At 43.2% G+C, this 27,930-nt stretch overlaps 2 protein-coding genes across 2 annotated transcripts in view; one reads left to right on the top strand and one right to left on the bottom strand.

Moving 5' to 3' along the window:
- Positions 1-431: 431 nt before the first annotated feature.
- On the top strand, positions 432-16,508 carry si:dkey-110c1.10 (unconventional myosin-Vb). The gene is made up of 35 exons (XM_053429990.1): positions 432-458; positions 1,096-1,206; positions 1,310-1,478; positions 2,342-2,486; positions 2,811-2,967; positions 3,074-3,217; positions 3,332-3,413; positions 3,531-3,638; positions 3,933-4,045; positions 4,167-4,435; positions 4,518-4,599; positions 4,879-5,019; positions 5,323-5,454; positions 5,931-6,014; positions 6,135-6,251; positions 6,336-6,433; positions 6,523-6,609; positions 7,347-7,667; positions 7,785-7,941; positions 8,083-8,322; positions 8,438-8,647; positions 9,222-9,315; positions 9,433-9,581; positions 9,691-9,888; positions 10,405-10,505; positions 10,618-10,723; positions 11,025-11,130; positions 11,418-11,543; positions 12,586-12,737; positions 13,009-13,098; positions 13,402-13,534; positions 13,621-13,918; positions 14,541-14,715; positions 14,826-14,906; positions 14,999-16,508. The coding sequence occupies exons 1-35, from the start codon at positions 432-434 to the stop codon at positions 15,158-15,160; spliced, it is 4,965 nt and encodes a 1,654-aa protein (XP_053285965.1). The 3' UTR covers positions 15,161-16,508.
- unc13a (unc-13 homolog A (C. elegans)) overlaps positions 15,525-27,930 on the bottom strand; it is a 47,035-nt gene continuing 34,629 nt past the window's right edge. Inside the window, exons 34-39 of the mRNA XM_053430707.1 lie at positions 26,247-26,303; positions 26,050-26,130; positions 25,185-25,332; positions 21,131-21,223; positions 19,574-19,733; positions 15,525-19,097 (exon numbers count right to left, since the gene is read on the bottom strand). Of these exons, the coding sequence (XP_053286682.1) occupies positions 18,809-19,097; positions 19,574-19,733; positions 21,131-21,223; positions 25,185-25,332; positions 26,050-26,130; positions 26,247-26,303 (828 nt within the window). The 3' untranslated portion in view covers positions 15,525-18,808. The remainder of the gene's footprint in view (positions 19,098-19,573; positions 19,734-21,130; positions 21,224-25,184; positions 25,333-26,049; positions 26,131-26,246; positions 26,304-27,930) is intronic.

The following is a 27,930-nucleotide window of genomic DNA, read 5'->3' as shown; positions in this document are numbered from 1 at the left end:
CAGCAAGATTAGTCAAAAACAGAGGACTGATATTTAAGTGGGGAGTTTTGTGCAGATCTGAATAAAAATCTTGATCATGTGAATTAAAATGTGGTTTAGTAAGAGGCTTTCGAGCCGTGGTGGGCGTATGCGCTCTCTATTTAGATGTATCTGCCCCCCCCCCCCCCCCCCCTCACTAAGAAGGGCTGTCTTAAAGCCCCTCTGCCTTGCAGGAATAAGTCAGAAGGGAAAAACTCCTCCATCCAGATTAACAGTTAACGTGACAGTGCCCGTGCTTTTATGTGCAAAGTGGACAAAGTGCAAAAATGCTGTCACCTGCACTGACTGTGGCTCCACAGATGAGTAGAGGATAAACCGGCGTCTTGGTGTCAACCCTCCTGCCTTTCTGATCTTAGAAGTTATGTCGCTGCTGACGCTTTAAAGTAGTCGATATGGCAACACTGGAGCTTTACAGTAAGGTAAGACTGAATGTAATCAAGTGTGTGTCTCTTTCGTTTCTTAGCAGTTTTAAATTAATTCACCCTTCATCATTTTATACATTAAAAACACAACCGATAATACGTAAGATGTGTATTTGTCAGTCCTTTTCCAGTTATGTACATTTTCATCGACTCTTAACCTAATGTCCAAATCATTACTTATCTTCATTTGTGTTCTTCAGCCAATAGTTGATAGATTTCCTGTAAAAAAATCAGCAAAAACGTTGATATTTTTAATTCTCATTTCTATGAACAATGGTCAATAATCTATAAAACTGTACTGATCCAAATGTGGGTTGAAACTGACGTATTAGTCGGTGAATTAGACATGTTAGACGTAGATAATAACTAATCCATGCAGGCAATTTAGAGGAGGATGACTAGTGTTAATTTTTAACACTGTTTAGGAGGCTTTTATGCTGATGGGTCACAAATCTGTGTGGGTGAGGCCAGGAAGTGTGACATGTACCTGCACAGTGTTATAGAATGAAATAATAAAAACAATTCTCTCCAAGACTTTACGTTTTTATAACATATGGCAAGTGTGTTTTCCATTTTTATTATTCAATGCGGTATTTTAATAGTTTATCATCACAGTTGTCTGTTTCTTCCTCAGGGGGCTGGTGTGTGGATTCCTGATCCGGATGAAGTCTGGGTTTCAGCCCAACTCCTCCAGGACTATGTTCCTGGAGAGGAACATCTGCTGCTGCAGCTCTCTAATGGAAAGGTGACACACGTGATCGCTGTAGCATCCCTCCAATATTTTCACAAAAATACTTATTGGGCTCCCTCCCCCAAAATAGACCTCTGACTTCCTTTCCCATTGACAGGAGATGCATTACCCTGTGGGCTCTCCTGCTCATCTCCCACTGTTGGGGAACCCCGACATCCTGGAGGGGGAAAACGATCTCACGGCTCTCAGCTTCCTCCATGAGCCGGCTGTCCTTCACAACCTGCGGGTTCGATTCCTGGACTACAACAGCATCTACACGTACTGTGGTGAGCCTGGAACAGATGGAGGCAGAGGACAGCGGGAGATTGATGGAAATCTTAGGGATGACTGTCACAGTGGGAATGGGGAAAATCTACCTGCAACTGTTCCTGAGATGCACACTGGCAAAATGCTAGAAACAGAAACAGGAAGCCAATATGTGCTTCTGTTTGAATTATCATAAACATATAGATATGCACTACCCTATTATAATTACCATATAAACTGTAAAGATAATGATTGAACATGTTAGAAATATGCTCCACAGCTCACACTCCATTTTGAACTACTGCATTTTTTTCGCATTTGTCTAGTTGTGTCAAGAAAATTAACTTTTTTTTAAGTATTTTACTGCCTCTGAAGATGCAGTTTTTGACGACCCCACTTTTCTGCACTAACGGTCAAGTGTAAATATACATAGTACTTCTCTGTCTATTGTGTATTGTGTAGTATGTATAAGTCCTCTCAGTACAGATGGATAGATTATTTATTTGTCCCTGTAGGGAAATTGGTTTGCTGCAAAACAATTTGCTGCAAAAATTGTTTTGCTGCAATAAACACAGAGCATTTCCACACCAATATAAAAACATGACGATGTACCCAACACTTACCTTTGCATTGCACCTTTAAGCAGCTCTGCATTGACAGAGATTTGGTCCAGACCAGCTGTACATCCTCTTTTCAACTGCATGTTTACTTCATAGCTTGTGGAATAAAGGACATTTTGGATCTTTTTGCTATAGATTTAAATGAGGAGGCGAGAGGATTCCTATCATCACCCACAATGATCCTTGCCCCATTTGCGACTGTCTCTGTTTCTATATTCCTCTGACTATATATTAACACACTCATGCTGATGCTCATGTTTCAGGTATCGTTTTAGTGGCCATCAATCCCTATGACCAGCTCCACATCTACGGAGAGGAGGTGATCGATGCTTACAGTGGTCAGGACATGGCCGACATCGAACCTCACATCTTTTCAGTGGCAGAGGAGGCCTACCGCACCATGACCAGGTCAGACCTCAAAGATCAGAGCCCATGGGACTTTAAAGAGATAGTTCCGCCAAGAGGGAAAATGCACTCTTTATCTACTCGCCGCCATGTTGATGGACGGGTGGGTGAAGTGTTTGAGTCCACAAAACACTTCAGGACGTCAGGGCTTACAGCACAGTGTTTTGTCTCTTGTTTTTATTACAATTGAAGAATCAGTCACCATCCCTTTAACTGAGTGTTTGTTAGCCTTTTGCAGGTGGGATGTTAAAATGTCATATACTCTTTCACTAATAGTGATAAACCTGCAGATATGAGCGTGTGTGAGATGTATAAATATGTTGGTAGGGAGGAGAAAAACCAGTCGATCATCATCAGTGGGGAGTCGGGATCAGGAAAAACTGTCTCAGCCAAATTCACCATGAGATACTTTGCTGTGGTTGGAGGAGCAGCCCAGCAGACCAGTGTGGAGGAGAGAGTCTTGGCGTCTAATCCCATCATGGAGGTGAGGAGGGACTTTTGTCCCGTACTCTTAGTTACAGTATGGGATGTCATATAAAGATATAAAATAATCAAATAAAAAAACAAATCATTTGTATCATTACCCACAGTCCATTGGGAATGCTAAAACCACTCGAAATGACAACAGTAGTCGTTTTGGGAAATACATCGAGATCGGCTTTGGTAGAAAGGGCGACATCATTGGTGCTAAAATGAGGACGTATCTACTGGAGAAGTCACGGGTCGTCTTCCAGGTACATTCTGTCACACCTTAGGACAGTTATATTTATTTTCTTATCATATATATTGTTAAAAGCTGCTATTTGTGCGTTTTGTGACAAATAATCTGATATTTGTTTGTATGGAAGGCTTCTTCAGAGAGGAACTACCACATCTTCTACCAGCTGTGTGCCTCCAGAGAGCTGCCTGAAATGAGATCCCTCAAACTGGGTGAGACTGAATCACAGGCGACGCTCTGAACCAGGTTCACACAATACGTGTGTGTGTATAGTTGTGATGTCACCTGCAGCCCGAGAGCGATGAGGGTAAATTTCCTTCCTTTCCCAGATGCAGCCGAGAATTTCCGCTACACCAATCAGGGAGGAGAGATGCAGATTCCTGGTGCTGATGATGTGTCAGACCTGGAGCGCACTCGCCATGCTTTCACCATCCTGGGTAAGGAGTATTACAATTCACACGTTGCACATTTTCACTCAATCAACCAATCAACCAATCAACCAATCAATCAATTAATCAGTCTTTATTTATATAGCCCTTCTCACACAAACAGAATGTAACACAAAAACTACTCCCTCAAGTACACACAAACGCACGCACGCACGCGCACACACACACACACACACACACACACACACACACACACACACACACACACACACACACACACACACACACACACACATACCGTCCTAAGTTATGAAGAACTAACAAAACAGCTCGATGTTGCAGGTGTTCAGCCTGACCAGCAGATGGAGCTCTTCAGGATCCTCTCAGCTATTCTACACCTTGGAAATGCCAAGATCCAAGCCAGTGGGAGAAGTTCTGATAAGAGTTATATTGATGTAAAGAATAGATCACTTTTGTACTTATGGCTTCAGTTATTCTTTAAACACATTTGTACTCATATATCTGTCACTAGGTGCATCACTGTAGCAGTTGTACCTCTCTCTGTATCTCTTCCAGACAGATGACTGCTCCCTGGTCGTCTTCTCCCAGCTACTTGGAGTTGAGGGACCTCAGATGGCTCACTGGCTGTGTCATCGCAGGCTGGCTGTAGGGGGAGAGATGCTGGTCAAGCCGAGGTCGGGGCAGCAGGCCACAGAGGCCAGAGATGCTCTGGCTAAACACATCTACGGCCAGTTGTTCACATGGACCGTCCAGAGACTGAACTCTGCCCTGCGCTCCCAGAGGGGACAGACCAGATCATTCATAGGGGTACTGGATATCTATGGGTGAGTGATCTGGCTTGGTGGCATTAAATACAAAAAGACATTTAGAGTGTAGTTGAATTGACGAGTCTTTGTCTCGGAGCAGGTTTGAGACCTTTGATCGGAACAGTTTTGAGCAGTTTTGTATAAACTATGCAAACGAGAAGCTCCAGCAGCAGTTTAACAGGGTAAGTCACTGACAGAGGTTTTTTGTTCAGCCTGTCACTTCATCACTTACTCCTACACTGTTTAATTCATCAGACACAGATGTAACCTGCAGACACTTGTCTCAGTGTAAATCCTGTCTTCAGTTCTACAGGTTAATGCACTCGCAATACATGCGTCTTATTCTTTCTTTCTTAATCTTTTGCAAAAACAATTCAAAAAGTGCTGCATTTCTTTTTCTATCACGATCACGTGTTTGATATTTTTCCTGTTTTTCTAAGAACTGATGTGTTTCCCTGCAGCACGTGTTCCACTTGGAGCAGGAGGAGTATGTCCGGGAGGAGCTGGCCTGGAGCAAGATTGAATTCAGTGACAATCAGCAGTGCATCAACCTCGTCGAGGGACAACTGGGCCTGTTTGATCTGTTGGATGAGGAGTGCAGGGTCAGACACGCCCCCTCTCTCTCCTTCTCTCTCTCTCTCTCTCGCCTCTGTCTTAGTTACCTGCATCAAGGGGGGTATGTTTTGGCTGGGTTAGATAGCAGGGTTATGCAAAAACTACTGGTCTGATTATTATGAAGGATAGTGGTCAGGAGAGAACCCATGCAGTTTTGATGATATCAGGATCAGGGGGTCAATCCAGGTCATCCAATTTTTATTTCCACTTTAACATTGTGAGGGTGTTTTGTTTGACATCTTCACAAATTCCCTGTGGTCTCTGTGAAATTAGTCTGTGTTTATGATCAGATGCCTAAAGGCTCAGACGAGAGCTGGGTGCGGAAGCTGTACGACCAACACCTGACCAGCAAGCCCCACCCTCACTTCCAGAAACCTCGCATGTCAAACAGCGCCTTCATCGTTCTGCACTTTGCCGACCTGGTGAGTGACGAAGGTCGAAACTCCTCACGCAATTCAGTTAACGTTAGTTCAAGCTCATGCGAAAACTAATTGGTAAATGCAAAACACAACGACATTGTAGAAAACACAACAGCAAATATTAAGTCACAGCAGAAAATAAGAAGTTACAACAGCAAATAAGAAAACAAAAAGGCAAATAAAAAAACTCCAAGTAAAGGGAAAAAACATATAAATATGAGAAGCACAATAGCAAAAAAACTAAAAACACAACAAAAAATCATAACACAAGTAGAACGTGTGCAGATCTAATCATAGTGGATATAGCAGTTAGAAGTTCATGTTGTGTATGTGATTTGTTCTTCAGGGCCACCATAATAACTGGATGAGAACTGTAGTGGTTCAACATCCATCGCTGTCCCTTTTTGAGGATGAAGCTGTCGTCATGACTGTGAAAGTGATTTGTGTTTCTCTGATGTGTTTGTATCATTTCCTTTCAGGTGCAGTATGAATGTGAAGGATTTTTAAACAAGAATCGAGACACAGTCTATGAGGAGCTGGTTAATATCATGAAAGCGAGTCAGGTAGATGTGCTGATGTGACAAATTTTATGAATATATTTATTTTGCATGTGACTAGTGAATCCATAACCCGTGTGTTTGCATGTGTGTGTGTGTGTGTGTGTGTGTTGATGTGTGTGTCAGTCTGAGCTTGTGGCCGAGTTGTTTCAGCAGCAGGAGAACATGTCCTCTGTGGCCAATGGGAGTGTTCGCTCAGGGAAAAGAGCGACCAGAGAGCACAGACTGACGGTGGGCTTCCAGGTGAGCTGCTCTTCAGTCACTGATGCTTCCCTCCATTTCCTACTGCAGACGGTTAACAGTGAGTCTGTTGTTTGTGCCTGTCAGTTCCGTCAGTCCCTACAGATGCTGATGGACACCCTCAACAGCACCACCCCTCACTACGTCCGCTGCATCAAACCCAACGACCTCAAAGAGCCGTTCATGTAAGTCTCACAGTTGTGACTGTTTGCAGTATTTTGTGTTAAAGATGTGGAAACACACTAAATGACACACAACATCTTCTCCGTGTTAGGTTTGACCCCAAGAGGACAGTGCAACAGCTGAGAGCCTGTGGGGTGCTGGAGACCATTCGTATCAGTGCTGCAGGTTTTCCATCCAGGTAGTGAGGACTTCATCACACATTCAAAGCTCTCATCTAGATCTGAGCCTTTAAATCACATTAACTGTCACATACGAATGAAATAAAATAGACACCAGAGGACCAGAGGTTTTGTAAGTTTTGTTTATAAAATAAACTCTTAAATGTCGTTTTTATCTTACAAGCACCGTGTTTAGCTTTGTGCGAGTTTGGTATCGACCTGACGTGATCTTGTTATTCACAGGTCTGTGGTTACCAAAGGTGACAAGGTTTTTTCTGTTGGAAACACATCACCTATTGAGATCAGAGAGGCAGCATCCTTAGATGAATTGCTGCTCATTGAATTTCTATATTTTATATAGTATATGTTTTTTTCCCCTTTTCTGTTTGTTGGTTGGTTTGTATGTTTGTTAGCAAGATTACACAAAAACAACTGAAAGACTTTCCATGAAAGTTGATTGAAGGTTGTGGTCAAGGAAGAACCTGTTACATTTTAGGGCAGATTCAGATAAGAGGGCAGTTGCACTTTCGTTAACATTTGAGATCGGGCATTATTCAACATTTTCATGATCAAAAATATGATCTCAAGTTTAGATAATCCATTTTTCCTCAATCGCTCCCATGTGAAATCAACACAGTCCCTTGGAAACAGGAAAGTTGTGTAACTGCTTTAATAGTGGACTGTATATTATCAACTTTGAATGCAGGCACATTATGAAAAAAAAGTACATACTTCTGAACTAAACCTGTTTTTCCAGATGGACGTACGAGGAATTCTTCAGCAGGTACCGCGTTCTTGTTCGAGAGCCTCAGAGTCTGGAGCAGGCGCAGGCCTCTTGTCGACTGACCTTGCCTCAGATCATCTCAGACCCGGACCAGTACTGCTTCGGAAAGACCAAGGTCTTTTTCAGGGCCGGTCAGGTGGCTCTCCTGGAGAGGCTGAGGGCCGAGAGGCTGCGTGAGGCTGCTGTGGTCATCCAGAGCCGGGTCAGAGGATGGCTGTCACGGATCAGATTCACCAGGGTCCTCTGGGCCACTGTCACCATACAGAGATACAGCAGAGGAGCTCTGGCCAGACGGTGAGGAGGGGAGAAACTATATCTTTATCCAAGATGTTGTTTTTCTCTAGATCACACACAAGTTCTTCCCCAAAATTTATCTAAGTAGTATTTGCCTCTTTGTCACATTGGTGACAGACTGGTCCTGACCCTGCGCTACACCAAGGCTGCCTTAGTGATCCAGAAGATGTACCGCATGGTGGTGGTTCGAGAGCTGTTCCTCATGATCCGCCAAGCCACAGTCACCATCCAGGCCTTCACCAGGGGCACACTGGCACGCCGCACATACAGACAGGTCAGCACAGTCAGAACAAACCTCCTCTTGTCCATCTGCGCGGTGTTTTTATACTCTCTTATCTTGATCTTTGGAAAGGAGCAAGCTTCAGGCACATAACCTGAACTGATTAAAGATTTGGACTCCATTCTCTCTCCTCAGTTGGTTGCAGAACGTGCCACTGTGTTGCTTCAGGCGAGAGTGCGTGGGTGGTTGGCGAGGCGGGCGTACAGGCGAGTGCGTGCGGCGGTGGTGTTCATGCAGTGCTGCGTGCGCCGCAGGGCTGCCAGGAGAAGGCTGCTGAAACTGAAGACCGAGGCCCGCTCTGTGGAGAAGTACCGAGAGCTCAACACGGGCATGGAGGTCAAAGTGATGCAGCTGCAGCTACGAGCCGACCAGGAGGTGGGCTAAGGGTTTCAGGGCGGGCGTGATCCACTGATGGGATCCATTTGAGCTCTAAAACATCTGTGTGGAGATGTGATTTCATATTCATATGACAATGTTTGTATGTGTCCAGGCCAGAGAGAGGGCTGCTCTGAAAGAGACCCTGCATGCAGAGCGAGAGGCCGCCACTGCTGAGCTGGAGGCTCTGAGGCTGATCATACAGAGACTGGAGAGCCAGAAACATGAAAGGCCTCCACCCTGCTCAGACATCAGTGAGAAGAAGGAAGAGAAGAGGAAGAGAGCCGTGGACAAAGCTGCTCAGGAGATCCTGCAGCTCACACAAGTAGGCCAGAGAGTGACAGAAAACACCTCGAACAACAGTGGTGATATTACTAAAGTAAAAGTACAAATATACAAAAATGTTCTCAAGTTGTTCTACTTCAGGATAAGAGTAAGTTAGTACTTGCTTTTAAATGGACCTATAGTATTGAAAATAAAAGTCTTTGGTGAGTGTCTCCTATTCCCTAATGCAACAGTCTACTATATCATTATGACTCGACCTTTTCTTAATGGGGTTTTACGAGCAGTGATGCTGCCGCTGCAGGAGGCGGGGCCTAATGTTATGTTCCCGCTCTGATTAGATCGATGATCGCTTTACCTTATTGATTATTTTTAAATATATAAAAACATTGTGAACATGTAACACAGTGCATTATAAAATGTATTGGAAGGTTCAGATATTTGCTGATATAAGAAGTGGAGTGAAAAGTACCTGAAAATAAATCTCTCTCACTAAAGATGCATGAAAAATGTACTTAAGTACAGTAGAAAAATAAATGTACTTCTCTGCATCCCACCACTGTCTGATAACTATTCAGGTTTTAATCACTGATTCTCTTTCTTTCTAATTTTTGAAGGAGTTGCAAACGCTGCAGAGAGAAAAAGATGATTTTAGCAAAGAGAGAGAAGAACTCTCTGCTCGCTTACTTGAACAAGAAAAAGCTAAAGAAGGTGAGTTACTTCACTGCTTCATACCCTCTCTCTCCGTCTTTTCTCCTCACACTGTTTCCCGTATTCTTCCTCCTCTTGTGTGTGTGTGTGTGTGTGTGTGTGTGTGTGCGCGCGCAGAGTGTGTCCATCAGGCTGTGTCCCAGGCGAGTGCAGCTCTGAGGGTGGAGCTGGATGAAGAGAGGAGAAAGTACCAGGGCCTCCTGAGAGAGTTCACCCGACTGGAGCAGAGATACGATAACCTCCGAGAGATGAGTCTGCTCACTGAGGTTCATAAACACACTGAGCCACACACTGAAAGAACTCCACACTAACACAGTTTGGCTGTTAAACTCCATCTTGGTTGCTGAGCGTGTTTATTTGTCCTCCTCATGACAGAGCACCAGTGGCCACAGGAGGACAGACTCCACCCAGAGTCAGACGTTTGAGCCTCCCTCACCCACCCAACTGTCACCCCAGTCCCCCCTGTCACCCTTCCCAATTGCCCTCCTGTCTCCTGAGGAGGTGCGCAGGGTCAGCGTGACGTCTCCCTGCCCGGAGAGGACACTCTCTGTGTGTAGCTCAGAAACAACAATGGTGAGATGATTCAAAGAGTCAAAGAGGGACGTTCCAAAATGATATTTGTTGAGTTATTTTGTCTTATATAAAATGTTCCCATTGTCTTTGCTTGAGCTTGATTGATGTATCAGTCCTGCACACCGTCTTACCTACTTTCTGTGATTTATTTGTGACATTTGGTGATGGAAATTCATCAGGCAAAAAGTGTTCTTCATAGATGTGCAAAGATTTATCTGCAAAAATGAGTCTTTGGCAGACATTTATGTGTCTGCATACAGAATAAACAATGCAATAAGTTTACATTTCACATTAAAAAAAATCTTGATATATATTTGGTTGTATTTCTAATCTGAAGTTGATGGTTAAACTGTCAAACCTATCAAGCCTTAAACACATTTCTCTGTCCTAAGGGTGTGATAACAAAATCTATTCCTCATTGCAAATTATTTTAAAATATGTATATCAGTAATTATCCCTAACATTTGTATAAACATTGGCCTAAAAAATCAGTTTCTCACTGTGTACTTGTTTCAGGACTCGTTGATGGAGAAGATGGACGTGGCCAAAGACCCGGCGGTGAAGATGAGAGGAGAGGACCTGGCACACGCCTACGATGCCGTACGAGTGGCCAACAAGTCCGTCAGTCGTCTGTCACCACTGACTCATCCCTGTGGTTTTTAGGCTGTGATTTATATGTGGTGGATAAACTCTGTCCTCTTGTTTCATCTCGCCCTCTGTGGGTGTCAGGTTCCTGGAGAGTCAGCTGCGTAACCAGCGCAGTCAGTGGGAGGAGGAGCTGGAGGCTCAGAGGCACCAAGCATCCTCTGCTTCTTCCTCTGCATCACAGCCACAGGTATGGAGGTGCATGAAGGACTCTGTTGAAAGATTATGTATAAACTGAGTCCTGATTGGTTTTTGCTCTCATGCTCCCAGCCTTACCTCCTTCTGTTATCTCCCAGCATTTCTTTCTTACATAACCAGTCAACAATGTAAGAGTCAGAGTATTGTGGAGTGTAAATGCCCTCACAATCCGCTGCTGGCGATTCTGTTTTACTTAAAGCTTTTTGTCTGTTGCAATCGTGTCGAGTAACTTGGGACGAGGGCGCTGGATAAAACCCCAAATCCCACATGTGAGTGTGTGTTTGTGGTTGAAGGAGCTGCAGGAGCTGCTGGAGGCCAGAGAGCAGGAGTGTGTCAGACTGAGGAGCGAGCTGAAGGAGCTGAGAAGCACCGTGTCACTCAGACGACTCCTCAGTCAAGGTGATGCGTCATTTCTACCGTGAAAAATTCTCCGAACTAATTCTTGTTTAGTGATTCTTGTTTTAAAATCTTCAGAATAACTTATTCTTATATTAATTAGAAGTAAGAAGCGATATTCGGAGCATTACCTTATATTGCTCTTGAAAATAATAATGCATGATGTACTTTTCAGAAAGTAAATATATGAACTTAGAAATGATAAATTATCCACTTTTTAGTCTTTGTGTTTATCTTGGTATTTATTTTAACGTTGCTGGTTTTTCAGTTGATTGTGTTTTTATTTCCAGTTTTTCCCTCAGCTTTGATCGCGGAGAGCTCGTCCTGTCCGCTCCAACCGAAGCCAGCAGCAGTCACTGGTCTGCTGGAGTGTCGGAAGAGAGATGAAGCCAAGCTCATGAAGAACCTCATCACAGGTGAGACTCAGCCCCCGCCCACCTTCACCTTCATTTACACATCTTTTTATACACTTTCACCAGAATATCAAAGGTGCTCTAATGCTTTAAATGCTCACTTTATGTCAGACACTGTTTTTCTCTCTGAAATGTTGAATGCTCTGTTACCCGTGACATCTGCAGCCCTTCTCTCCGTTCTGAGAGAGGGATCCCCTCACTTGTGATCATCTGAGGTTTTTGCATTTTCCCCCTTTTTATTCTATTTATTGTGTTGGTACTTGTTCACTCTAGTCGGGGGTTCTTAGCAGAGGATGTCGCACCTTGTGCAGACTGTTAAGCGCTATGAGCTAAATTTGGATTTGTGAATATCTTTTATAAAAATAAAATGAGATGTATCAATTAAAGGTGTCAATACATTTTCTGTCTGATCTCAGTAACCTTAGGAGTGTCATTCACACTCAGTTTGAAGTAAACCTTACATTTGGCTTTTCACTTTATGTCTGAGATTGCCTCCAGCCCTCTGTGATTCTTATAATAATAAGTGGTATTGGTAGGAGGTAGAGTGGATCATCCACTTACCAGAATGTTGGCCGGTTCGATCCCAGTCTCCCCCATCCCTGCTGCCTAAGTGTCCTTAGGCGTGATACTGAGTGTGTCTGATAGAGAGCTTTGAGTGGTCATCAGGACTAGAAAAGTATAAATCGACTATTTACCATTTATAGATAATGAATGAGACATTTTACAAAGTAATGTTTGACTGCACTCGTACTTTTTAGACCCTTGATACAGATGAACTTGTTCCATGAGCCTCAGTGACTTGATTTGTCCTCAGATGAGTGTCCATACGTTCTTGTGCACACGTGTGATTAAAATATAAACACATGAACTTGTGCAGACACTCTAAATTAGACTGAATTCCGGTCCTGTATGTGATGGTCCGACCACATCAAGGTCCCACAGCTATGAAGTGTGGCTGTACTTGAGTCACAAGAACAAGCTCACGTCTGACAGGTATGACCTGACCGTGTTCACTGTGCTGTTCTCTCTCGTCTGTGACGTCCAGACATCCGTGTGGACACCGCCCTGTCCCTGCCTCCCGGTCTCCCTGCCATCGTGCTTTCCCTGTGTGTCCGCCAGGCCGACTGCAGCAGGGACCAGACTCACGCTCGCTCGCTCTGTAGCGCTGCTGTCACCGCTGTGAAGGCAGCTCTGAAGGTAACCTGAGCTCTGAACCTGCTCACTGCACCAGATGGTTGAGGAGTAATGTGTGAGGACAGTTCATGTCACGTCAGGTAGATTGTCACTCACAGAGATGAAGGCACAGATAACTTTGAAACTCTTTCCTGCGATCGCCAACCGATAGTTTTGTCTTGTGAGTCGAACTGCAACAATCTGGTTACTATGGAGAAACTAAACCACAGCAAAACCCAGTATACTGTTTATTTCCATGTGACAACGTAACTTCTTCTCTCCTCTGTCCCTGCAGAAACATAACAACAATATAGACATGACAGCTCTGTGGCTGAAGAACGTTTGTGTGTTGCACGACCTGCTGACCCAGCACTCCCCAAAACAGGCAGGAGGAGCATCCCTTTTTTAATTTTATTTATTTGTTGTATATTTATCTTATACTTCAATGTGTGATTATGATGTGTATTTAAATTTGATAATTATAATTTTCTTTATCTGCTTTCTGTATTTGTAATCCTATAGAAGTGTCTCTGGTATCTATCATTTACACTTGAATATGTCACTTTCTAAAATAAGTGGTAAAAAACGTTATTTAATAACTGATTATTTTTCTTGATGGGATAAGTAACGGTCTCACAGAGAAATTTCCAATATATTTTACAGTGTGAATGTATCTGTTACTTTTCAGACCCTTGATTCAGCTGAGCTGGCTCCGCTGACGAGCGACCTGAGCGACCTGATTCACGCCCTGAGCGACCTCTGCATCCAGGCCTATCAGCAGCTCCTCTCCATCACTGAGACGCGCCTGCAGAACATCATAGGTACCACTACACGCTGTGGATGATCCCCATGCTAGTGCCTCAGCTTCTCCCGTTCACTCACGTGCTGCTAATCTCGTCTCCCTCAGTCCCCGCCATGCTGGAGTCTGAGACCATCCCTGGTCTCTCTGGCTCAGCTGTGAAGTTGGGAGCATCCAGGAAGCGTGCCGGCTCGGACCCCAGGACTGCAGCAGGTGTTGCTCCCACCATAGCGTCGGTGCTGAGGGAGCTGGGAGCCCTTCACGCTGCCATGACCCATCAGGCTCTGCCCGCCCCGCTGATGGAACAGGCCTTTCACCAGCTCACCTACCTCATCTCTGCCTCCGCTCTGAACAGCCTGCTGCTGCGGAAGGACGTATGCTGCTGGAATCGGGGCATGCAAATACGGTATCAATTCACACACATATACTGTACATACATACATATAGAACATTTCCCCATATGTCAACTGCAACTTCATTTGGAAGGTGTATTTTTGAAGGTGTTAAATACACTGAGCTTTCCCATTATTTATTGTGATTCATAAATAATTTTTCAATCACCACTAAACTTACTATATCTTGACATCTATTATATACTGTATATACAAACTGCAACGACTGAATAATCATGGATAGATACTGCCCTTAATTCATATACTGTCTCAGGCTATTACTCTAAAACAATATCAATTACTTTTTAGATTTGACGATATCTTCCAATGCTAAAGGATTTAAACTCATGTTTTCAGAGTCTAGTTTATGTCCATTAACCACCTACATTTCCACATTCCTATATTTTTTTACATGTTTTAACATAAAAATGTGTTTCCTAACAAATTGAAACCAAGCAAATCTCTGAATAGTGACAAATAGCCATCTTGGTTTCTTAGAGCACAAGGTGATGTTTGCTTACAAAAAATACAAAATCGTCACGTGTGAAAAGCTGCTACCAGTGAGTGTTAACATGTGGGATTGAAAATGACTTAAACGCTGAAATAAGGGCTTATTGTCTTCCTCTTGACATGCAGCTACAATGTGAGCCTGTTGGAGGAGTGGCTGCGTAGCCGTAATCTGCAGGCAGGGGGCGCTGTGGCCACGCTGGAGCCTCTGATCCAGGCGGTTCAGCTTCTGCAGACTGGGAAAAAAACTGAGGCGGAGGCACAGGCCCTAGTTCAGACCTGCAGTGCACTGTCCAGCCAGCAGGTGGGGCTCTCTGTCATCTGCTATCAAGAGAAAAAGAAATGGTTTGTTTTTTGTCTGATACAAAATATTTTTGTCTAACTGTCTGCCGGTGTCTTATCTTTGTTGTACAGATAGTGAAGATTCTGACCCTCTACACTCCGCACAGTGACCTTGAAGAAAGAGTCTCACTGAATTTCATCCGTACTGTCCAGGTGCAGTTCACATTTAGAGCTGTCACATCTTTGATTATCATTGTAGAGTTATGCGTCTAATGCCAGTCTTCTTTATCTTCGCTCGCCTACAGGGGCTTCTGAAGGGCCGCTCCGACTCGCAGCCTCCGCAGCTCTTACTGGACGTGAGGCGAGTGTTTCCTGTCACTTTCCTCTACTCGCCTCCCACCGGGCTCCACGCTGAGCAGTTAGTCATCCCAGACACCCTCAAGATTTCCTTTCTACGCAGAGTCTAGGAAACAGGACATCTGGCCTCTTGGGTTCAGTGTCACTGCCTACGTATTGGATTTAGTGAAATTAAATCACTTTTAACAGGGTGTGTTGTGAAATTAATTCCTCTTCCATTTATCTATCCAGGGACCTAAATTTGTTCGATGAACCAGTGAATCATCAGTGGATTAGTGTGTGTATGCTACACAGGGTCAGTGGTCACCTCAGCTAATTTACTGGTGTTTAATATGGCATGAATGCTAATGAAGACAAGGAATATAAAGTTTATTTTAATGGATAAATTCCAAATTAGGCATTTATATATTCAGAAATGGAAAAGTAGAACTAAAGCTTAATGAACAAGCAATGACCTGAAGCTTTTTTCTCCATCTTTTATTGGAAGCAGGAACACAGTGGGACATCAGCCCCAATCAACCCCCAATAAGAACAACCAGAATATTAAAAAAAAATTAGAAACATCTTGTGTATAAAAAAAATTCCCATGCGAGTACTTTGTACCACTACACATCATCAGTAATACATATTTATATATTCACAACCATTTGAAAAATAGAAAACAAGAAGGAAATATTACAAAATAAAGGAGACAACCATTGGCAATTAACATCAAATAATTAATGCGTGCTGGCACAATAATATTTTTTTCCTTTTTATTTTATTGTTCCTATCATGCACCATTTCTGGAAGTACAGGAACCGGCATGGCGGCGCAGGTGCCCTTCTGTGTGGCCGCGGCCCCGCTGCACAGAACAGAACAGATCATGCATGTCTGTCGACTTTGTGTCTGTGCTTTTTGTTGTGCTTTTACATTTATACTCCATTAACATCTCTGTGTCTCATGCCAGCCTGGTTACACCCAAACCTCCTCCTCTAAAATATCATTGTCAACAGCAATAAATAAAGATTTATTTTCGTGGCAATTACTGCTTTGTGACGGTTGTTTACCTGTTGTCTAAAGTTCTTAAAAGAATGTGCAGATGTTCCCTTCAAGGAAAAGACCTTGTACACACCAACATTCTTTAGATTCAGTTCCTCACTTCTTCCTTCTTGCAGCAGCTTTACAAGCTCATTATCAGATTCGTACATATTGTTTCATCATCATATCCTGTGTGTACGCAGTCTTAATATAACTCTTAATAACAGCTACATTTCCTGAATGGGCACCTTCTCTCTCACACACACACACACACACACACACACACACACACACACACAGACACACACACACACAGACACACACACACACACACACACACACACACACACACACACACACACACACACACACACACACACACACACACACACACACACACACACACACACACACACACACACACACATCATTTCCCAACTGCCCATTCACCCAGAGTAAAATTCAAGTCTACAACAGAGCAGCAAACTTTACTTCACATAGTCTGTCGTGTGTCCGGTACATCTGAGCTATTTACACTGTGCAACACCAGCACCAACATCAATCTCTGTCTGTTCCAGAGTATTCTAATCTGCACTGAGACGCTGTACAAACAAGTCTCAGCTCTGATCAGCTCGAATACACCCGCGAGATCCGGCCTGTTACAATATAGACGGCGTTAACAACGTATCAGACAAACGCTTGTGCTGATATAATCTGAATAATAATCCACAATGTAAACATTATAAGAGCTTTTCATAAATGACTCATCTACATAGATTTTAATTTTAGATTCAAATGCATAGAGTTCAGTTCTTACACCTTGTTCAAAAAAGAAGGGGGTCTTTAAAATGATTCATTTATCGTCAAGTGGGAGAGGCCCTCGTCAGGGGCGATGTAACAAAGAGGCAGGAAGAGAACAACTGAACATACGACCTGTGGTTTTAACTCGTTGACCCTGATCATCATTTCCTCATTCGGATGCTGTTTTTAAAATCACAACAAGCATGTAAACCTCAAACAGGCAAATAAATCAGTTCATGGGGCATTCACTGAAAATAGAAGTGACATGCTGGACAGTCAATGGCCATTTCACTACATTTATTTCCACATGACACTGATGTAAATTTATAAACAATCACTGAAGGACAAGCTCAGTATAAACACGTTGAAATAGGTGCGGCGACGACCTTGTGCTTCTAAAATCTCCATGCTTCTCTCTCCACTGATTGGAGCCACAGACTGAACTGTAGGCCCTCTTTAAGTGCAGGTACCAGACCCGGGTGTGGTGTGGATCTACAGCCCTTTAGCAGAGGTCGGACTTCTCCTTATCAGGGAATAGGGTTACAGCACCTGGGGCGGAATCATTAGGGAATGATGGGTAGTGGGATCATTAACGGTTTGTGCTCTCCCTGGGGCGCCGGTGCTGCTGTTTTCTAACCCACGGGAGGTTGCTTTTCCAAAAATAAGGTCTCAGGGAGCTTGTTTTTTATCATCTGCTTACGTGCTGATTTTGATTTGGTAGAGTTCTCCATCCTTCACACACCCAGTTTGGGCCGTCTGGTTGTGGAATGTTTATAGTAACAGAAAGAAGATGGAATAACCATCAGAAGACACAAGTTGTATAACCCCTAAAGTCAAATAATCTCTTCAAAATCCAGCCAGAACGTGACGAAACCCCTCCTCTGTGTGACACGCTTTATTTGTGATGGCTTTGTGATAACATCTGCAGGTAACAGGCAACACATGAGGTCGACATTAGAACATATTACAAACGCAGATCACACGTTCACACAAACACACACACACACACACACACACACACATACACACACACACACACACGCACACTCTGATGAATCACAGTGCCGGCAGATGTGTTTTCATCAGATTCGTCTCTCTATACAGTCGCTGTATTGATGACGCACAAACCATATGTACGAGGGTCAACGGGACAGAAGGCATTGAGGGTGTCAGGCAGTGTGCTCTGTTAGAGGGTCGATGGACAGAAAGACAGACGAGGACTATTTCTCAAGTGGCACACGTCCATTGAATAATCCCCTTATAACTACTATACATTACGTCCTTCATATATTATTCTATATTTATAGTGATATTCAAATACAAATATAACTCGGAAGAAAGCTGTAAATAAAAATAAATAGTGCTTTGTTCCCCTCCATGATATCTGGAATGTTTGAGGCAGTGCAGCCATTGTCGTTGTTGTTAATGGGTCAGTTGGTCCCATTGTGCTTAGGGCTGGTCTCGGGATGTTTCAGTGTTTATCTCTTGGCACTTCTCCCTTCTCTGAGCGGGCGCAGGCCGGGGAGGGAGGAGAGGAACAGGATGTGGGCATGTGTGGGCGGGTGGCCATGCCATTGGTTATGGAACAGCATGACTCACCTATATCGATAGAAAGTATATATATGCTCTAGGATTAAAGTGTATGTGCTGTTTTTCATAAGGACGGTTGATATCTGTGACAATGAAGACACTGGGGCTTTTTTTTTTGTGTTTGAAGAAAATGAAAGTGATGCTTTGCTCTGCACTACGTGTTTCCCACTGAAATGAATGTATTTACAGCACTGGGTGTGTGGTGACTGTCTTATCTGTGCTTTTACAACACTGGATCATCAGGGCAGTGGCTAGCAGTGGCTCGCGAGAGAGCTCCAGGGCAGTAGGTAGCAACATCTGATTCAGGTTCCAAACAGTCTTTTGTTTTTTTATTCTTTTTCTGTGTCTTAGCTGCGGCCCTCCTCTGGAGAGCGCTGGTCGGACTTGAGCTTGACGAACTCCTTGGCCACGTCGTCGTTGTTGCGCTGGGAGAGGATGCGCAGCACGGTGAGGCCCGTCTCGTCCATGTGGATGCGTTTACCCAGCGGCAGCCAGCAGGCGACGCTGCCCTTGGAGGCCATGTCTTTCAGCTGCATGACGGCCATTCCCACGGTGCGGTCCTCTCGGGCGAAGCAGTAGTCCTTCACACACACCTGCAGCTCGTAGCACTCGGGACCCACCTCACTGCTCAGGGTGCTGCAGCGGAGGAGAGAGACAAGTCAAATACTGCATCTCCAAATCGTTGTTGTAAAACAGGAGCCTGCCAGTCCCCTTATGACACCACATTTTAATTCACTATATCCTGATTTCTAGTTGCATCTGCACCCAATTGCACAAACTCATACATATGAATCCCCTAAATGTGCCTGATTTTTTTCATCAAGAGCAATGAATTATTCTCTCAATCTCAAAGAAGATGTTGAAAAAACCTTGCAATGATAAAGAAAAGAGATATAAATCAAATATAAACCTGGGAAAGACCCCTGATCCGGAACCTTACCAAAATGAATGGATTCTCCCTTGGGTCATGCACCACCCTTCCTCACAATTTCTGTGAGATCGGTTGAGTAGGTTTTGAATAATTCCACCAACAACAAACAATCGCGGACGAAAAAACATAAGTTCCTCTGCGGAGGCAATTATTATCATTGTTACTGTCGTCAACTACTCACAATGGGAAGGTTTCGTTGTACTTGGGAGCCCAGCTGTTGTTCTTCGACTTTGTGGCGTACTTCCTCTTCTTGTCGCTGAGGTGGGGGCCGATGATGTAGACCTCCACGAAGGGCCGGAAAATTCCCTGCGTCTGCCACCTCAGGTCATTGGCAGCCACGACTGAGGCAGGGACCGAGGGAAAGGATGGGACAGTGTGGGAGAGCGAGTGAGACATTTGTGAGGAGAAAATGTGTGAAAATGTGATGAGAGAGGGAAGATTCAGAAGAACAAAATACTGGCTCTCCCTCAGGCCTCACACTTTCCTGACAGGACGATAAAAGTAGCACTGGAATTTGATACTTGCAAAGGTCTATATTTCTTTGAATGCTGGCTTCTATGCCTTTGTACTATCATGGTAATAATACATACGTTTAAATAACTTCCCAATTCCTCTTAGACCCTGTTTCCATGTGACCCCTTCCTGTTCTCCTGCTCCACTGAAGACTTAGATGTAAAATATGCAATCCGGTGAATATGTAATATCCTAAATTTAGACAAGCGTCTGTCAGAGGCAGGTGGAAATGACTGATAACAGGATTATTTTTATCTTAAATGTGCCAAAAATTTAAAACTAAACTAAAAAAGATCTAGTTTGATGATATCGTGAAGCAGCGTGGGATCATGGGTGTTTTCGACCGCACCACCGTCACTGATGAAAATGACGAATCAAATCATGTTCACGAATAAGGTTGTGTATTCAAGTTCTATTCACGTTAATCAGCAAACGGCGATAAATAAACATGGTCCATTACCAGCACAACAGTGGAAGGAAAAACAGCCGACTAGCTAACTGGCTAACATCTCTAATTGTCACGTATCGTTTGCCCCAGAAGTTATAGCAGAGCCGGCCAAAGCCAGAGTTAAAGCTGATAGGATGCAAATAAAAGGCGACACAAATGAAAGTCCTGTTACTTTGAATACAATTGTGTATTTCTCTGGGTTTGAACATCGTTGGACTCATTTTGGGTGAAGTACATGCGCCAGTCAATTAAATAAATAATGAGAATTGTTATATTTTATATCTTTAACTGTTCTCAGGTGGGAAAATAAACTCACGGAATGGGCACTCTCTTTATTGAACAATTTGTAAACATTATTGAACAATTTGGGCTCATCACAGCACTGACATTTAGAATAAAAACAACCTGCTGGCTTCATGATACAATTTATATATATTTTTTTCTCAAATCCACCATTTCTGGCCATTGCTGTATTAAAATATTGCATCCTGTTTGAAAAAGCAATCTCACATTAATGTCCACTAACTAGCTTTTAACAGTTACATAGGTGGCTAGCATTTGCCCAGTTGTCATGAAGTTGGACGTGTTGAGATGCAAACTGTATTTTGTAAGTTAATCTCCAGCTGAGCAAACACTGTCCACTGATGCATTTGAGAAGTTCTGGAAAAAAGTTGATGGAACTCGACGCGGGACTGTCTTCGTTAAATATTAATCAAAGTGTCAAGAATAAACGTTCAAGCTGATCCGTTTCTATTCCAAGTAAACGTTCTCCTTTACCTTTCACTGTGACCTTGTGCTCTCCAGTGTTGGGGTGAGTGAAGATCTCCACGTGGATGGACACCTCTCCCACAGCATCGTCCACCCCAGAGCCTGATAGTGCCGACAGGACACAGTTCATTAACACACTCACATTTGCACCCATGACCTATTTGAGCTCCTGTCACAGACCAAACAGCAACACAAGCCACTGTGCCCTGCCAGAAAACAAGGTAACAGACCAATTCCATTTCAATTCCTCACATTGGAATGGAATCAGTTATAACCATGTGGATAGCAAAATATTTACTGGACAACTGTTTCTTTTCTTTTCTTTTATCACTGTGGAACAATATCATTTAAAACAAGGCACAGTGATCTGTTTGTGTGAGTGTTGTGGTCTGGAAATGGTCAATCAGACAAAGCTGCTATGAGTGGGCACAAGTGTTTTAAATTTAGTGTGCAGTTTGCATTGTGAGGCACCCAGAAACAGATTTAGTGGTTGAGAGACAATGTGGATCCAGTGAGGAGAGTAATGTGAGCCCACTCATAGATGCATAGTGTCTGTGTGGATGTAGAGAAGAAGAAGAGGTAGAAGAAAAGAGAGAAGGAGAGGGAGAAGAGAAAGAGGAAAAGAGGAAAAGAGAAAAGAGAAAAGAGAAAAGAGAAAAGAGAAAAGGAATATGAGGAATAAAAGGAGGACGAAGAGGAGAAACAAGAAGATGAGTAAGAAGAAGGAGAGGAAGAAGGTGAAGACAGTGAGAAGTGGTTAGTTCCCCCTGACATAGATCAGGTCGGGACATGCTCAGATGGACACACCCATTCCTTGGTGCAGACGTTAATATGGTCAGAGGGGGAGGGGGGCAGGAAATGGGGAAGGAGCTAACAGGAGAGAGGAGTCGTTCAGCCTCTCAGAGCTGACGGTGAGTGATGGTACTAATAACATCCAGCTCACCTAATACAGCTGCACTGTGCGACAGGGCACGAGTCTTGAAGACTCAAATTGGATTCATTACACTAAAGATTATATGGCTAGGAATGCAGATGGATCTAGTCTGAGGTCCATCTTTGAATAGTAACCCTGAAGGGATACAATATATATTTGAGTTATTCCACGTCTGCACCCTCCATCCAAAATAGCTCAGCCCTGGACTCAGAGTCCTTGGGCATCGACTTCTAGCTTCTGTCACTGTTTCAGGGAGAAGAGGACCAGGAGCTCCAACTCCTTTGTCTGGGAGGGACATGGTGGTCAGATCTCAGTGTCTTGGTGTGGTGATGTCGTGGTTAACTTCCACACACAACTCCAGAAGGCTACGGTAACAAATGCACATTAAATCTAAATGTTTTAATTAGCAACTTCATTCTGTCACCGGTATCTTTGTGGCGACTACCAACAGCCCATGTGTGTGTGTGTGTGTGTGTGTGTGTGTGTGTGTGTGTGTGTGTGCGTGTGTGTGTTTTCAACCAGCCGCTCACTAAACAAGGTGTCTGTGCGAGTGAGACAGCAGAATGTTCCTGGCACGCAGCTCTCTGCAGCTCCCTGGAGAGCATTATGGGATTGTTGGTTTCGCTGCCAGCGGGACTAAAGAGAGCAGCACTCATCCATCTGGCCTTGTCTACACTGTGGAGGACTTCCATCAAAGAGGAAAAAAGAAAACTTTGCTGGCCGGGGAGGCAGGGAGATGCTGCCAGGGAGGCGAAGGCTTTGCTTCTTAAACAAACACACCAATCACAGGCGCTTGCTGTAAACCACACTGCAAATCCTAATCAGAATAAATATGATGGGCATGTGGGTTTTTAAGGATTAGACGGCAATCTGATTGATTGGTTGGATGTTACGCCTAAAACACAAGAGTCGATAGAAATGGAAGCAAAGAAACTCTAATGGTAATGTTTCTTCCCAAAACTGGAGACATCTCTTTCAGAATAAAGGATTAAAATTGCACTGTTTGTTCTAGACTGATAAATAAACAGCTGCTCATGCTTACGTAAGGCTAGCTTTGAATCTTAAATTTAAGCTTTGCATGTAAAAATTATAATATATGAGGATAAAGTCATAATTTTATAAGAAAAATGTCATAATATATATGTTTTTTTAAAAGTAACTTGTAATTATTTTACAGTTCATTGTTTTTTAATTAGCTGAATGGATACAGTTCTGCATTGTCCTGCGTGTGTGTGCGAAATAGTCAATTGTTTTGATACAAATATGAAGTGACAGAACTCAAACCACATGACCTGAGGGACTGCTTCTGATTGGCTCAGCCGATGGAGGGAAGGGGTGGGGGTGAGTCGAACACCCTTTTCTCATCACTGCTGGAGGGTGGGCGGCGCAGCACGTGGGAGCTTTGTGTGTGTGTGTGTGTTTGTGTTTCTCTGTGTGTGTTTGTGTGTGATGATACAGCAGGCAGGGACAGGGAGCCCTCCCAGACAAACTGAGCCAACAGTCATCATCATCCCCATAATCTCCTCTTCATCAATGCCTTTCACTTCAAACACAGTGGGAGGGGCAGTAACGTGGGGAGGGGGCGGGAGTCTCATCCCTGTCCTCCACACTGGAGACAGATAATACACTGAACCTCTGCTTCAGCAACCTTGAGGACATTCCCGCTCTGTCACATGGCTTTTCTCTGTGACACGCTCTCAACATACGCACACACACGCACGCTTGGCCCTCGGGCCACTGACGGTGACATCATGCTGGATCAGGATTCCTCCACTTTAATGCATTTCTGTTCTTTTCCTCTGATGTCCGCACATCATGCTTCAGTGTCTGCTCATACATACAGTCTGTGGCGTATGTATTCAGTGCAGCTCCATACATACAGACATCAGTGTGTATATAACATGCATGAATGCATAAAGTCTACATTCTTATTGTTGTGCTGGGAATGTGTGTGTTTACAGAGATAGAGCGAGGAAAAGAGGAATTAGTCGGTTGCATCTGTGCAATGCATTTGTCTGCTGTGACGAGTTCGAGCAGGCAGGGGGGCGTTTCAGGATGCACATGGGGAGGGAGGTGGAGGGTGGAGGGAGTTGGGATTTGGTCTGAAGACTTTTCTGGTTGTCCTGCATGTCTCAGGCCCTGAGCCCGAGTGTCACATACCCTTTTCTGGGTAAACATCCTCACTAGTGGTGAACCTCACCCCCTTCCCGCCGAACACTGGCCCACAGATGGGGCAGAGGGAGGAGTTAACAGAGAAAGCAGAGACACGTAGAAGATGAGGTTTACAGAGGAGAAAACAGACCAACATGAATAAGTCTTTTGTCTAATGCGTTCTGTCATTTAGTTGAAATTACTCAATCAAAATAGGATGATCAAATTTGACTAATGTATTTGAATTTACTCATTAAGGTAATTCAAATTGATTTAGTTATATATTAAATTATCTCAATCAAATATTATTTTACTGAATTCAAATGATAAGTTGAATCCACTCAATTGGATAAATTAAGTCTTTTGAATAATGAGTTACTTCTATTGAACTGACTCTTTTTCTTCTGATCTGCAGTGTGACGGTCCTGCAACATCTGACTTCACTCATATCTATTAAAGTGAAATGTACTTTAGGATTTTGCCTGATTTAGATTTTTTAAATAATCATCGACACAAATGCCATTTCTACAGCAGTGCCCAGGGACACCGTGTCATTGTCAGTGCTTCCACAAAGATGAAGGCTGTTATGTAGCCATCTGACGCTGCGACGGAGGCTGAGCAGCGGAATGAAAGAGCGCGAGAAAAGAAGGTGGGCGAGTGTTTATTTCTTCATTGTAAATAGCTGTCAGATCATGTAAAGAATAATCTGTGTGTATCCAGAGGCTGGCTACCGGGAGACTCAGCTCGACTGGGAAACCCTAACATCAACAAAGAAGCAGGAGATACAGAGTGTCTCCTTTGAGAGAGAGCTTAGCAAAAGAAGATATTTAATAAGGATCTGAATTACAGAGCATGTCATTAAACATTCAAAATGAAGTTTACATAGAGCAAATAAAGATACCGGAAAATAAAGAGCGTCAAATGTATTTAAAAGACACAGAAAGGAAGTGTCATGAAGATTAAAGAGCGTTAGATTACCTTGTGCGTTCTGTGAAGAGACAAAGGTCCTAATAAGTTTGTCTGTGGCCTGAGTGTAGAGGGACAGGGCGTAGTGCAGAGACAGGAGGTCAGGACTCTTTTCCAGGAAAGTCTTCTTCAGACCCACACCACCAGCATGGAAGTATTGCTAATGTTCACCGAGACAAAATAGAAAACGATTAAAACAGTTAAAACACTTTGTTCCTGAAGAAGCAGAGGCACTTTGAATTTCAAGAACAAAGAGCGATATCTAGAATATCGTGATTTTCAGAAATGGCTTTCAATAATTCACTCACTCACATCTCGAGGAGTTATGATTAGTCGGTTAATTGATTAATGGATCTAGAGAAAATAAATGAGAGAGTATTTGATAGCTATTGAAATATTGCGATTCTAGTTAAATAAACATATTATCTCTGATATGTTCCACATTTAGCTTGAGACACCCATATTGTCAATCTATTAATTTTTGTCTTTTTGCAAAGATTTTTCTAACTTAAAAGGCTTTCCCCACTCCATGGGTTTGTATTTATAGAAATAATAAAGCTGGAAGGGAACAAAAAGAAAGTCTGAAAGGTTGGACCGAACAAATGCTATTTCTACACAAAATATATTTTACCCTTGTAGACAACACTATGGAGCAAACCAGGACATACACTGTGATTTCAGTCAGACAACTCAATTCACTCAATCCTGGTGGAGAGGACAGGAGGATAGAGGTTGTGAAGAGTGAGGCATGTCACAGAATGTGAGCTGAACAGCTTAAGTTGGCTGCCTGTACTAGCTTGCAAGAGCCATTCCATTAATTGTTCTTCCGTCTCAAACATGTGACAAAACCTGTGCACGTGTAAGGGTGAGTTTGTACCTTAATGGTGTCGAGGGCCAGCTCTATCACCGCACACTGCTTGGGTGAGAGCGCCTTGGCCTCCTCACGAACCATGTGCTCCTGAAGGCAACAACAACAACAAAGAGAAGCACAGACCAAAGTGAGGAGCCTGTCCATTCATACCCTGCTCCATACTTTCTCTGTCCAGAGCCCGGTGGTGTAAAAACATATTGTACCTTCAGCTTGGACAGCTGTCCCAGCTCCTTGGCAGCGTTAAAGATGAGCTGAGTGCCCTGGAAGAGACGGAGAGAGAGAAAGGTAGACAGGCAGAGAGAGAAGAGTGTTTTTGTGATTATTATTATGACAAAAAGGGGCAGCAGTAAACGGCTTAGTGTCAAACAGAGGACGACAGCACATTCATAGACAGTCACTCCGAGCCGCTTTACAGATGTCAAAGTACTTTTTTCCTTCAATCGCTGTTACCACACTTATGTATTCTTTCCAAAACATTACACTCTGCGACACACACACACACACACACACACACACACACACACATTGAAACATTTCAGTACAAAGAGGAAGGAATGTGGTTCAGCTCATGTCAGGGGCAAGGAAGTAAACATACTGCAATCATAAACAAAACGTGCACACACACACACACACACACACACACACACACAAACACATACAGGTATTTACTGGGAGTGCAACACAGTTTTTTTCTTTAGTCACAGCTTTTCGTATGAAGTTAAGTTTTACCAAATACTGTGTGCAGCTACCGCCTAATGAAGTTTAAAGAAATATACAATCAAGCAGAAAATGAAGCAAAATGCATAAATATGTGCGTAGGAGTTTCACTTATTTGTCAAACCTACAGAAAACCAAGAATGTACCTTTGAAACTGTGTTGTTTCATTTAAACTGTTTAAACATATAGACACTATTGCGTGACGTTAGAAAAAAATATCAATTTTTCCACTGCCTTGTTTGACTGAGAAGCTAAGGGAGAAAGACAGGGACACAGAGGAGAGAGACGAGACACAATGATCTGAGGGGGTTTAGTCCTTACATCACTGTGAGAAGCATTCTTCAGCCTCCCCTGGAAAGAGAGCATGTGGTTAATACATCAAGAAGTGGCCAGTCCCTGCAGTCTGACTTCACTCTCACTGACTAGTACGTAATGAAAAACTGCATATAATTTAAAGACATCATCATCATCCTCATCATAATCAGGATCATGATCATGATCATCCTCATCCTCATCATCATCATCATGATCATCATCATCATCATCAGGATCATGATCATCCTCATTCTCATCCTCATCATCATCATCATCATCATGATCATCCTCATCATCATCAGGATCATGATCATCCTCATCATCATCATCATCATCATCATCCTCCTCATCATCATCATCATCATCATCATCATCATCATCATCATCACTGCAAGGGATGTCACCTTCTGAACTAATTTTGTGCTTTAAATAAATTAAGAACAAAACAACAATAAATAACATAATTTGACAAATACATAAATTCATGTTTGGCATAAAACAATAGTGAGATGGTGACATTTTTAAATGGATGTAACAAAATTATGTGATATAAAATATACAGGAGAAATTAGCTTTTATTCTGCACAGGGTTGAATTTTGATAATTGATACCACTCTCATGTCTGTACGTGTTGGTTTAGAATAAAGACAGGAGACAGGAGAAGCAGTCAGCCTTGCTACCTCTAACTAAGACCAAATCCTCACTACTACGTTTTTTCGCTTGAAAATGCATGAACTCTACAAGAGATACGTCTGGCGTCCACAGTACTCCAAGTTTTTAGCGCCACTAAAAGTTTGGAAACGCAGATCATCTCGTTTTAGTTTTAAAACTCAACATAACCTAACATAGATAATC

Source organism: Pleuronectes platessa, chromosome 9 (genome assembly GCF_947347685.1).
Source record: "Pleuronectes platessa chromosome 9, fPlePla1.1, whole genome shotgun sequence".
NCBI lineage: Eukaryota > Metazoa > Chordata > Actinopteri > Pleuronectiformes > Pleuronectidae > Pleuronectes > Pleuronectes platessa.
The sequence above is the reverse complement of the archived record's forward strand: the minus strand, read 5'-3'. Positions and strand labels throughout refer to the sequence as shown.

Coding starts and splice junctions, on each gene's coding strand:
- si:dkey-110c1.10 (XM_053429990.1), top strand. CDS start 432: ATGGCAACACTGGAGCTTTACAGTAAG. Junction 2,968..3,073: donor CGTCTAATCCCATCATGGAG/GTGAGGAGGGAC, acceptor CATTACCCACAG/TCCATTGGGAATGCTAAAAC. Junction 5,020..5,322: donor TGTTGGATGAGGAGTGCAGG/GTCAGACACGCC, acceptor GTTTATGATCAG/ATGCCTAAAGGCTCAGACGA.